The sequence below is a fragment of the Sipha flava genome, unplaced genomic scaffold (genome assembly GCF_003268045.1).
Source record: "Sipha flava isolate LNK unplaced genomic scaffold, YSA_version1 104_pilon_pilon, whole genome shotgun sequence".
NCBI classification, from domain to species: domain Eukaryota; kingdom Metazoa; phylum Arthropoda; class Insecta; order Hemiptera; family Aphididae; genus Sipha; species Sipha flava.
The window spans coordinates 2,063,867-2,075,928 of record NW_020271718.1 but is presented as its reverse complement, the minus strand read 5'-3'; the positions used below and the strand labels follow the sequence as shown (position 1 = coordinate 2,075,928).

The following is a 12,062-nucleotide window of genomic DNA, read 5'->3' as shown; positions in this document are numbered from 1 at the left end:
AAAAAAAATTAAAGGCGTCTAGATAAATAAATTATCTTGTGTTTTTCTAATTATCAGTTTTACTAACTTAAAACATATAATGTGACGAGGTCTTAATTATTGCATAATCGAAATTCGTTGAAATAACAAATGTGATTAAAATTTAATTTTCTGACACCTATAAAACCTTTAGGCGACTTACTAATAAAATATTTATTTTTTTTTTTTTTAACTTCAATAAGTATCTTATAAAATCCTGTATCCAATTTTCAAACCTCAAGTATTTAAATTGAACGTTTTATGCATATTTTAACTACAAGAATATTGTGAATTTTCGTGATTATTTTTAAGTTTTGTCAATAATTAATACCTATTCAAATGCACATATTTGATTTTGAAATAACGCTCAATGTTTGTTTCTATATAAGATATTTATAAGAACATTTTTTATCACATTTAAATACATGTTGTCTAATCAAAATAATTGTAACGACAGTTTAGGAACTAAGAAACTTGCAATTTTCAAATATCTTTAAATAGCACAACAAATATCCAAATATATTTAAAATTATAAAATTTTTAATAAACGGTGATATAAGTTAAAATGCAATTTTCAAGTCTCTACAGTAAAAAATGTTTGAATTACAATAGAATAAAATAGATTTAATCTAAAACCGGTTTGTCGTAAATGTTACGTTTTTTTATTCACCTTTCGTCAGTTTTTAACAATTATTAAAAAATCTAATTGGAAGTTTGGTAAAATTATCTACTTTAAGAGTACTTAGTAACATTACTTTTCAGTAACGTTCAATGATTGTGATGATCAAAACAACACTTCATGCCTAAATCGTGAATCAGAGACACGAATAGTGGCGCATTCAAGTTTTCTATGAACCCGTGCAATTATAATTATAGGCCCCCCAAATTTATTTTGGTCTACATCCATGAGACCATATTTATTTGATTGAAATAATTTTTTTTCCAAATTCATTTTAAAATGTATGTTTACATTAAATGGATTTAAAAATATTGCAAATTCCTCTACATTTTTTTTAATAGGCGTTTGAATTTAAAATTGTACAAAAAACAATTTTCACGGGGTGGTGGTGTTGCTCAGGGCAGTTTTTTAAATTCAATAACTTATTAATTATTTAAGATTTCAAAGTTATTACTACATTGTACATAATAATTTTGATCAGTGATTTAATTTAAGGCATTGGATATGTGTTGACTTGCTTTACAAAATATATCATAATATATAATGAGGTGGCTTCCTGAGCCCTGATACAAACTACCAATATAATCAATATTAATATAGTTATCTATATTAGTTATTAAACATTTATATTTCTTTGCATATTTGGCACTACCAACTCTTTACATTTTATTCAACGATCTAAAGATCCAGATGAATAGTTATGCATTAATAGTATTTGCTCCAGAAACCAGAGTAGGGCCCCCAAATGCATGTAGGCCCCAGGACCTACGAGAAACTAGTGCAATTTCACTATTTGATGTCTTACGAGGACGCCACTAGACACGGAAAATAAAAAAAAAACACACACATTACATTATTATATTAACACCAATAATTTCTTTCAGAGGGGAAAAAAATATGCGAATTCTGAGTATGAATTAAAGTTGTGAAATATGTTGGTTGATAGCCATTCAAATAATTCAAGAAACCATTGCATCTCGAATTTATACTTATATTTAAACTTAAACAAAACACACCTAATTGCAACAACACCTAGGTGTTTGGTGAGATGAAATGAGTTAAAAATTAAGATATCATGTCACATTTTGTGAGCATGTTGAAGAAAAATAACAGAAGTCATTCATAAACGTAACAACTACATTGAAGTTTATAAAAGTTTCAGTACTAATCATTCGTAGAATTAAAAATAAAGAGTATTTTATATCTTAATTAAATGTGTAAGGGTATTTTTTAATTATATTAAGTAACTATAGTATATTATAATTGATAATGTTAATATGTTATTGGTGATAGGTGAACAATGATCACTATAGTTTGTTCTAAAATAATGAAATATTGAAAATAATTTTCAAAAACTCTAAACAATAACAATCAAGTAAATTAGTAGTTAATAATGTTTATAAAAATTCAAAGCACCAGACGTTTTGCTGAAGACTTTTTAATACATAATAAAATTTTGTAAAATAAAAACAAATATATTTTCACGCTATACACATAGGCACAAGTACAGTAAGTATATAATATTACAATTAAATAATATAAAATAGTAAATACTCATTTATATTTTATCATTGCACTATAATTCTTGGTGTCAACAATTGATACACATAATACTGTACAAGGAATTAAATGCACTGACCTGATGAATAAAATATTAAACAGGAGCTAACTTAATAGATTTAGAATATTCCAATTTGAATAACATACATTTAAAAGTATCAATTTTTATCAGCTATAAAAAATAACTATAAACTATTAATGAAGAAAAAAAAATGATGTATACCCAAATTTTTTTAATAACATTAAATTTTAATTTTATGTAATTAATTTATTATTATTAAAATGATGGGAATAATAAAAAAAAATGGAATGAAGGGAAAACATGTTTCAGCGTGAAAATAAATCATAAATAAGAATATAATACTAACAAAAATAATAATATCATTTCCAATTACAATATAATAATATTTTTACATTTTTAAGCCATTATGACTTATACATACCAGAAATATATTGTATTATTATTCAAGAATAATCATTGTCGTCTTCATCATCATCGGATAATTCAGCATCAATATTTATGCCCTAGACAAAATTCACAAATATAAGTCAATGGCATTATATTATTTGAAAATAAATCATAATGCTACTAATTATAGTGGCTTTTAACATCAAAAATTAATAACAATAAATGCAAGACATATTTTGCTAAATAAAAAAAAAAAAAAGGAAAACATGATTATATATACAGATTTAAAAATTAAGGCTGGACTAATATATACCTAGAAATTATAATAACATTTTATTATATTATAATATTAATAAAATAATAAATTTATGAGTTTTAGATTTAAATTATACCATTAAAATATGAATAAAACCAATATTTTAAAATGTAATCAGTAATCATCAATAATTATACTATACACTTGATATTAAATATAAAATTATGTCTAACTATTATTTATTTATAAGATGAGTAAATTATAATTTATTCAAATAGATTGGTTATAAATCAAAATTCTGCATTATTGTGGCAAAGCTGAATAATAAAAATATGTAAAAAATGTTAAGTTTACATATTTATAAAATTGTTATTCATCATTTATTTAACCAGAAATAATTCCATACAAATATGTTTATTAGTTTTACTATTATTACACTTGTAACAAAAAATTTCAGGTATCAACATTACAAATATACAAATTTATCACACTTGGTTTTTGCTACTGAATTTATTTTGTCTTACTTATAATATATTGCTTTTTTATCAAATCCATTAATATGTTTAGTTTTATAAATACATTACTTTCTTTTAGTACCTTAGTATTTTATAATGCATTACATACTAGCTACTAAAATACAATCGAGTCGCAATAACTCGAAAAACTTGATAACTCGAATTGTGTTTTATTCCACTAGAAAATTCTTCTCCTATATCTCAAATAATGCATATCTCAAAGTGAATTTTTATCCCCCTTCAACTTCGAGTTATCGCGACTCAACTGTATTTAATAATATTTCGTATTACCGTTGATTCTATATCATCCAAGTTCATATTTTCTATTTCCTCTTCTAATTCTTTATCTACATCTTCGAAATTATCTATTATTTTCATAGGAATTATCGGTGGTGGTAAAATTAAATCATCTTGTTTCTTATCAGTATCTATAAAATTTTAAATAAAATTACATGCAAGCTTTTCTTAATATTGTAATGTATAATAATAAATATAAACTTCATACAGTTAGCTTGTAAGACCTCAGCTTTGATGCTAGCAATTTGTTCATTTACAATAAAATTGGGTTCTAGAGGTCCAGCTGATTTCATTTCTTCTAAACAATTTCTTTCATGATTCAACTAAAAACAAATATAGTATATTTAATAATTTGAGTTATATATTTGTTTGTATACCCAGTAGATATGTAATATCAAAGAATGATTTCACAAACATTTATGTGATGGATACATACTCTGTGAAGTAATTTAAATAACTACCATTAAACATAGATGCAACTATATAATACACACATTTTAATGAGAAAAAATATACAGTAATATATTTTTTGATGGCTGTTATGTTACCAATTTAAATCACGATAGTTAATATAATTTACTGTGATTTATTTATGTATATGTGCGTATTTAATTAAAAAAGCTTACCGGAGTACTAGCATAAGCAGCAGCTGGCAATTGTCTATTTCTTTCAGACTGTAAATAAACTTCGGTCTTTAAAGATTCTTGGTAGTTAGGGAATAAGTTTTCATATTCATCTGGATTAGCTAAAGATTCACTAGCTTTTAAATTAGTTTTGCTTAATGAATCTTTCCATAATCCAACAACATAAGACATTTTGCTTGGTAAATATGATCGTGCAAAAAATGCTGCTTCGGGCAATCTATCAGTTTCTATTAATAGTTGTAAACATTTGTTTAAATCACCCAAAAGTAAGTATGAAAGAAATGAGATGTTATTTTTGCCATTTAAATTAGTACTTTCAGCCAATTTTTTAACCATTTCACTGTTACCTATGAAAAAAAAAAAATTATAATACAAATATATGAAGAAAAAATAAAACATACCAGAAGATGTAGCTAACAAAAGTAAACCACCATAATCTTGAGCTTGATGAAGACATTCTTGTGCTAATTCAAGATCAGCTTGTGCTGTAGCTAATTCAGAAAGTTGTCTCCATTTTTGTGGACTTGATGCTTCTTTAGCAAGCATATGTGCTTTAGCTAAGTCTTGTAATTGTATTGCCAATTCAAATTTGTGCTCAACATCAGTCGATACTGCCAATGCTTGCTTTTTATAACCCTATAAATATTTAAATCGGTTAATTATATGTTATTATTATTATTATTATTTATATAACGTCAAAACGGCAATTTTACATAGTTTACAAATATGGTAATAAAGGTATAGGTGTGATTAAATTTAGTTACATAATTACATAGTTAAATACACAATAATTTAGGTTATAATAGTTTAAGGGTAAGAATTCTTTTTTTATCCAACACAACTAAATACTTTAATAATATGAAATTAAATTAAAGGCACACTAACTCATACTAACTGTGAATGGACATTTAATTGTAATTTTTTTTTATTATTATTACCTGTTTTTCTAAGAAATGAGCTACACGTGTTCTATATTGTGAAGGTACTGACGGAAGTATACGATCAGCAATTTCAAAATCTTTTCTCATGACAGCTGTTTGGTATTCTAATACAGACAGAAGTAGACTATAAGAAACTATATTTAGTTCCTTGTCACCCAAGTATAACCGATTTTCTTTAGCCACATATCCCAAAAGATACATTGTGCGATCAAGATGAGATACAGTAACAATTTCACCACCAACATAATAGTTAATACGATTTACTCCATTGGTATATATAAAGCAATCACCAACCCATAGACCAGTTTTAACAACTTCTTGAACTTCTCCTAATATCTAAAATAAAATAAAAGCAAATTAATGATTAATTACATTTCAACATTTTTTCAGTTAAATTACTTCAAAAGCATCTTCAAGACCATCTGGACTAGCAGCTTCAAAATTAGATGCTCTGGCAGTACTAAGTACATTGACATCAAATCGTAGTATAAAATAAGCTTCATCTGTGGCAAGACAAACTAATTCACCAGATTCAGACCAAAATACATGTTTTGGTTGTGTTTCAATCCTTCGTACCAAATTACCATTTTCCCAATCGTATAGAGCTAATCCAGTAACAGATTTCACACCCAATAAATAACCTCCAAATATACCATCTGCTCCACCTTCTGGTTTAAAGGATTTTTTTTCTTTAAAGTTTTTAAAAACTTTAATTGTAGAAGAATTTTCTCGGATTGCATACTCAGAATCAGAAGACCATACAAAATCTTGAGCAGATCCAAATGCTTTATTACGTAGAGCCATTGATGTGTAAATAATATATTCTCCATCACCACATACAACCAAAAATCTTCCATTTGGATTATGAGATATTGACTGTGGATAAATCTCACAGCTTCCCATATCTTTGACTTGTATAGGTAAACGTTCACCATCTTTAATATCAGTTCCTTCTGTTTGAAGCATAGCCTTTAGGTTAGCTTGTTGAATTTCACTATGCCGTGCCCAAACAATTTTTCCACCATGAACGTCCATTGACATAGCTGGTTCTTCACGACCAACTTTAACCATTATGCTACCTTCATCATATCTAAGAATTTGGTGTTAACAATTAATTTTCTTTCTAATTTAATATATTATATATATTATAATAAATATATTTTACCCTAAAGCTACATTATTAGATCCACGTAAGCAGCAAATTGTCCATACACGTTCTAAACCATAGTTTAATGATGATTCTAATCGATAGGTACCAGAATGCCAAATTCTAACAGTACCATCTTCAGAACCAGTTAAAACAATTGGAAGTTCAGGATGGAAACAAACTGAAACACAAATAAAATGTTTTAAACAAGAATAATTTAATATTACACATAATTTTATTACCAGCCGAAATATTCTGAGCATGGCCTTCTAATGTCTGAACACATGTTTTGTTTTGGTAATCCCAAATTTTAACAAGTCGGTCATCAGCACCAGATATTAAGTATGGCTTATCTCCAGCATGATAATAATCAACACAATTAACTCCTTTTTCGTGTCCTTCCAAAGTAAAATTTGGTGTCGAAGAACCCAGTTGCCAAACTTTAACAGTTCGATCTAATGAAGCACTAGCAAAAGTATTATTATCTTTGGGATTAATCATAATTTGCATAACATAATGAGTATGTCCTTCAAAAACTTGTTGACATGCCCATTGTTTTTCCCAATTCCAAAGTTTAATCAACATATCATCTAAAAATCAATTGCGAAATTATAAATAAATGGTTCTTATACATATATTAGCATATTATACTATACATGGTATATAGGTAATTTTCAATACATATGTATAATTCTAATGATTATAACACATACCACTACTAGTAAGGATAAAAGGTTGAGATGGATGAACTGCAATACTTCGTAAGTAATCAGAATGTGCATCAAGTTGATGAACACGCTCTAAAGTGTTATAGTTTATCACACGCAGTTGCATATCATCTGATCCAGTAACAATCCAATTTTTTCGAGCAACAAATCTAGCTGCCCTAACAGGTAGTTCACATACCTATAAAAACAAATTATAAATATAATTACCTGTGTCCATGGAGTACATAAATCAATTGTATGACAGAATAATCATGTGATAAAGAAAAAAGGAAAAATAAGATATGGTAATCTTGAATCGACCAATTTTATTGATAAATTTAATTTTTAGTAACTCTATTAGTTGTAACATTTAAAAATAATTATTATTAAACAACAAAATAATAGCCAATGAAAGTAGGTTTATAAATGTAGTCAACAGTAATCAAACATAATAATAATTATTGTACAATATACTATGAACTAAAATTCAAAGGTTTATTTTGTTTCTTAAGATACAAATAGAAATAAAAAAATAGGTATAAATATTAAAAAAAAATAAATAAAAATGTTATCCAATTACTTTTTTTTTTTTTAATTGTAATTATTTATCCATCATTTATATATAATTTAGATAAACTGAATATTAACAAGTTTTAAATAGTTTCAATAGTTTTGTAAAGATAAAAATTTTCATTTTAAAAAAAACATAATGTACTCAACATAAATGAGCTAGGTGTGCAAACAGAAAAAAATTAACATTTGATTGTTAATATTAACACACAACTACTAAAATGAATACAAAATATTGCACCAACTTACTTCGTAGGATTTAATGAGAGTGGCTGTTTCGTGATTCCATATATGAACGTTACCGTTGTATAATGATGCCAACATCCATGGTTCTTTGGGATGGAGATCAACGGATTTAACACGATCCGACCGGGCAGTCAACTTGCGCTTGATATCTAGACGTAAAGGCTGGAAAAGATGAAACATTGATATTTAAACAGCGATCAGATGAAGAGAATCGACATCAAGCCGAAAACACTAACCATTTTAAACGTTTAACACCACCGTTCCAAGTGTCAGCACATCTACCAGGTCGAGCTATCACGTACAACTAACGAACAACTAATCGTTCGTTCGGGGACGCATGCACGAATTCGCGACTGTAGACGAATATCACAGTTGATACTTCCAAAACGATTAATAAAAATCCACTTGTGATCCACCACTTGTATGGGCAAAGGGTAGAATGTTGTCGTCGGCAATCGGTGATGCGTTATCAGCGTGGCACACTCTTATCAACAAACCGCAGACGTGTTCAAGGGCAGTCGTGCCAACGTTATTAGTGTTCGTTCTCGACGGCACAATTGTAGGGCTATCGCCACAGAATAATATCACCAACCACGATCGTTGTATGGCACGTGCTAGAAGTGAGTCACGGGTAGACGCCGTGCACCGTCGGTCGACGGAAACGAATAACATAAACACGAAAAATTATTCCCGGTAAAAAAAAAAAAAATAAAAAAACTATTAATCATAATATAGCTAGAAAAATTCTGTTCGCCCGCTATTTCCACCGCGACTCGTAACCAACGGCTGCCCGTGATCATGATCGTTTTTCGCGCAAAGAAAAAACTGTAAACGACTATACAGTTGGCCGCAGACAAGATGATCATTCTGAAGCCGGCGTGGATATCTCACAATGGCATGCCGATATTTTCGATCGATATCCATCCGGACGGTACTCGGCTGGCCACCGGTGGCCAGGGCCGGGACTCCGGGTTGGTCATGGTATGGAACACGGCCGCTATGCTCGACGAGAATAGTGAAAACGACGAGAACGTACCGAAAATCCTGTGTCAAGTGAGTAGCCGTGTCTTATGACGGTTGGACTCGGTTTGGGGAAGCTTTGACCGTGTGTAATATGAAACGTTTGATGTTCTGATTGATTTCAGGTGGATAGCCATTTGGCGTGCGTCAATTGCGTCCGATGGAGCAACTCTGGCAAGTATTTGGCGTCTGGTGGCGATGACAAAATCATCATGATATGGTCATTGAGCAAATATCCCAATAGTGGAAACATTGTTTTCGGCACCAAGAACATTGTGAACATTGAAACGTGGAAATGTATGTTTACCTTGCGTTCACATTCTGGTGATATACTTGATTTAGCTTGGTCTCCTCGTGACTCATATTTAGCATCATGTTCTGTGGACAATACAATAATCATATGGAATGCTCAAAAATTTCCAACTGTACATAAAGTTTTGTCCGGCCACACTGGTCTAGTAAAAGGAGTTTCTTGGGATCCAGTTGGAAAATATCTTTCTTCGCAGTCTGATGATAAATCTTTAAGAATATGGAGAACATCTGATTGGCAAACAGATACTATTGTCACAACGCCTTTCAAGGACTGTGGTGGTAATACGGCTGTACTACGACATAGTTGGTCTCCAGATGGTCAGTATTTAGTATCTGCTCATGCCATGAACAACACTGGTCCTGTTGCTAAAGTAATTGAAAGAGATGGTTGGACCTATGAAAAAGATTATGTTGGGCATAGAAAAGCCATAAATTGTGTAAGATTTAGTAGTTCAATGATAGAACGTAAAATCAGTAAAAAGACTCATTATATGAGCTTATGTGCTGTAGGTTCAAGGGATTCTAACGTATCGGTTTGGATAACAGCTTTAAAAAGACCTGTTGTTGTTCTTGAAAACTTGTTTCAAGGTCCTGTACTGGATTTATCTTGGTCAAAAAATGGATTAAACTTGTACGCATGTTCATTTGATGGATCTATAGCAATTTTAATATTTGATGAAAAAGATATTGGAAAAGCACTTTCTGATCAAGAAAAAAGTACTATTTTTAAAAAACTGTATGGTATATCTCATTTAGAACGTCAAAACACTTTGCTCATTGAAAACCCAGCAATACTAAAAATGAATGGTGCGCAACCATTTAAAATTCAAAAGGTTGAGAATCAAAAAGATGTCAAACAACCATCTAAAAATTTAACTAAACCTGTTCCTCCAATTTTGAAAAAACAAATTGAAACTCGTACATCTGATGGACGTAGACGTATTACACCCATTTTTATACCACCAACACCTGACAATGCAGAGGAAATGAATGTTTTACCATTCTCATCATCATGTGAAAGTAAAAGTCAGGTAGTTGTTGAACGAGTAAACAATATTATTGAACCTAACATAAGCAATAGTTGCAGCAATTTTAGTCAAGAATCTCAAAACCCAACGATAATTGATTCAACAATACCAAGGAGTACTCCTTCATCTGTTTTTCAAACATCTCCTAATAAAGTAGAATCTAAAAAAAGACCAGAACCTGTTTCATTAATATCAAATTTGTTTTCTACTAAAAAAATTAAATTCAGTAATGTAGAAGATGATGAACTTTCAACAGATGTTAAACATAATTTTTCACAAAGCACGCCTCAAAAACGAAAATTTACCATATCAAATCAGTACACAGATAGAGTTGTAGTAGAAAATGATACATTTAGTACAATAAATGGGCCTATTTCTAAAATTAAAGTGTATTCCAACAACGTAGTTGCTTGGGAGAAAGTTTTTAGCTCTAGTGTAATAAAATATTGTTCTAACAAAAGTTTATCGTTAATAATTGTAGCATTAAGTAATTGTACTATACATGTGATAGGGTCCAAAAATGGTTCACTTATATGTCCACCATATGTACTATCAGCACCAGTAACGTCTATTAGTTCCAATAATAACTACTTACTATGTATGACACAACATTCTCTTTCTGTGTGGGACATTGATAAACAAGAATGTATTTTACATGAAGAAAAACTCAATACTTTAATTTGTTCTAATAAAAATAAGCCAATCAATGTGCAAAAGTGTATGTTGACTGAAAACGGAACATCAATAATTACATTAACAACTGGCAAATCATATATGTTTTCTATGAGAGCAAAATGTTGGATGATGATTGGTGATAGTGGAGATGCAATTTATTCAAACTCGTCACAAAAAAATAAACACATCGGTTTGAATAAAACTAGTGAAAAGTATCCATTAAGTGTCATGCAAGCATATTCTTCCAAATATAAATCAAACTTAGATTTTAAAGACACTGGTGGAATAAGTGAATTGTGTTCAAAATCGTTTCTGGAACAACAAATGTCAGCAGCTTTAGCTTTAGAATCTGATAAAGAATATAAATATTGGCTAATGGCCTATGTTTCTTTTTTAACTGAAAGGGAAGATAGTGAACAATTAAGATATTTATGTCAAGATTTATTGGGAGTTTCACATGGCTATTCGAATCATAAAAAAGTTGAAACTATAATAGGTATGTCGAAACATGAACTCTTAAAGGAAGTATTAGTAATTGTTGCCGGTTCAAGAAGCACTCAAAGATTATTTACAGAGTTTCACGACCAATTGCAGCAAATTTCTCATTAGTAACGACTGATTTAAGATAATATAATAAATTATAAATTATTTATGTAAATAAAATATCAATTAATTTTAATTGAAAAGTGTAGCTGTATTGTAATTAATTATATACATCATACAAGAGTATAATATATAATTTGGTAAATTTTTTTAATTTCCAATTACATTTTACAGATAAAAAAAAAAAATTGTATAATATTAAATATTTTTTCTTTCATATTCATTTTAAATTCAGTTAATTTGGAAAAATTACATGACTATCATATTATGTATCAGCTGTTTTAATCATGTTACATTATTTTTCAATTGTTAAATGAAAAATAAAATTAATTCATAGTATAACATAAAATCTAAACAAATATTTTAATATTTATCTATTTATTAGGTAATATTTTAATGTATGTTAAATAAATATATCACTTCAAATACATATAA

General features: G+C 29.0%; 2 protein-coding genes across 2 annotated transcripts; one reads left to right on the top strand and one right to left on the bottom strand.

The window, feature by feature from the left end:
- Nucleotides 1–2,615: 2,615 nt before the first annotated feature.
- LOC112682801 (coatomer subunit beta') lies at nt 2,616–8,461 on the bottom strand. The gene is made up of 12 exons (XM_025553543.1): nt 8,226–8,461; nt 7,993–8,151; nt 7,180–7,372; nt 6,709–7,056; nt 6,485–6,647; nt 5,719–6,409; nt 5,317–5,655; nt 4,780–5,014; nt 4,361–4,725; nt 3,943–4,057; nt 3,729–3,865; nt 2,616–2,782 (listed from the first exon to the last, which is right to left on the bottom strand). The coding sequence occupies exons 1-12, from the start codon at nt 8,226–8,228 to the stop codon at nt 2,723–2,725; spliced, it is 2,808 nt and encodes a 935-aa protein (XP_025409328.1). The 5' UTR covers nt 8,229–8,461; the 3' UTR covers nt 2,616–2,722.
- A 126-nt stretch (nt 8,462–8,587) lies between these two features.
- Nucleotides 8,588–11,714, top strand: LOC112682810 (protein HIRA homolog). Its single transcript, XM_025553553.1, has 2 exons — nt 8,588–9,042; nt 9,135–11,714. The coding sequence occupies exons 1-2, from the start codon at nt 8,848–8,850 to the stop codon at nt 11,631–11,633; spliced, it is 2,694 nt and encodes an 897-aa protein (XP_025409338.1). The 5' UTR covers nt 8,588–8,847; the 3' UTR covers nt 11,634–11,714.
- Nucleotides 11,715–12,062: the final 348 nt, after the last annotated feature.

Coding starts and splice junctions, on each gene's coding strand:
- LOC112682801 (XM_025553543.1), bottom strand. Junction 7,057..7,179: donor TTTTATCCTTACTAGTAGTG/GTATGTGTTATA, acceptor ATTGATTTTTAG/ATGATATGTTGATTAAACTT. Junction 3,866..3,942: donor TGAGGTCTTACAAGCTAACT/GTATGAAGTTTA, acceptor AAAATTTTATAG/ATACTGATAAGAAACAAGAT.
- LOC112682810 (XM_025553553.1), top strand. CDS start 8,848: ATGATCATTCTGAAGCCGGCGTGGATATCTCACAATGGCATGCCGATA. Junction 9,043..9,134: donor TACCGAAAATCCTGTGTCAA/GTGAGTAGCCGT, acceptor GATTGATTTCAG/GTGGATAGCCATTTGGCGTG.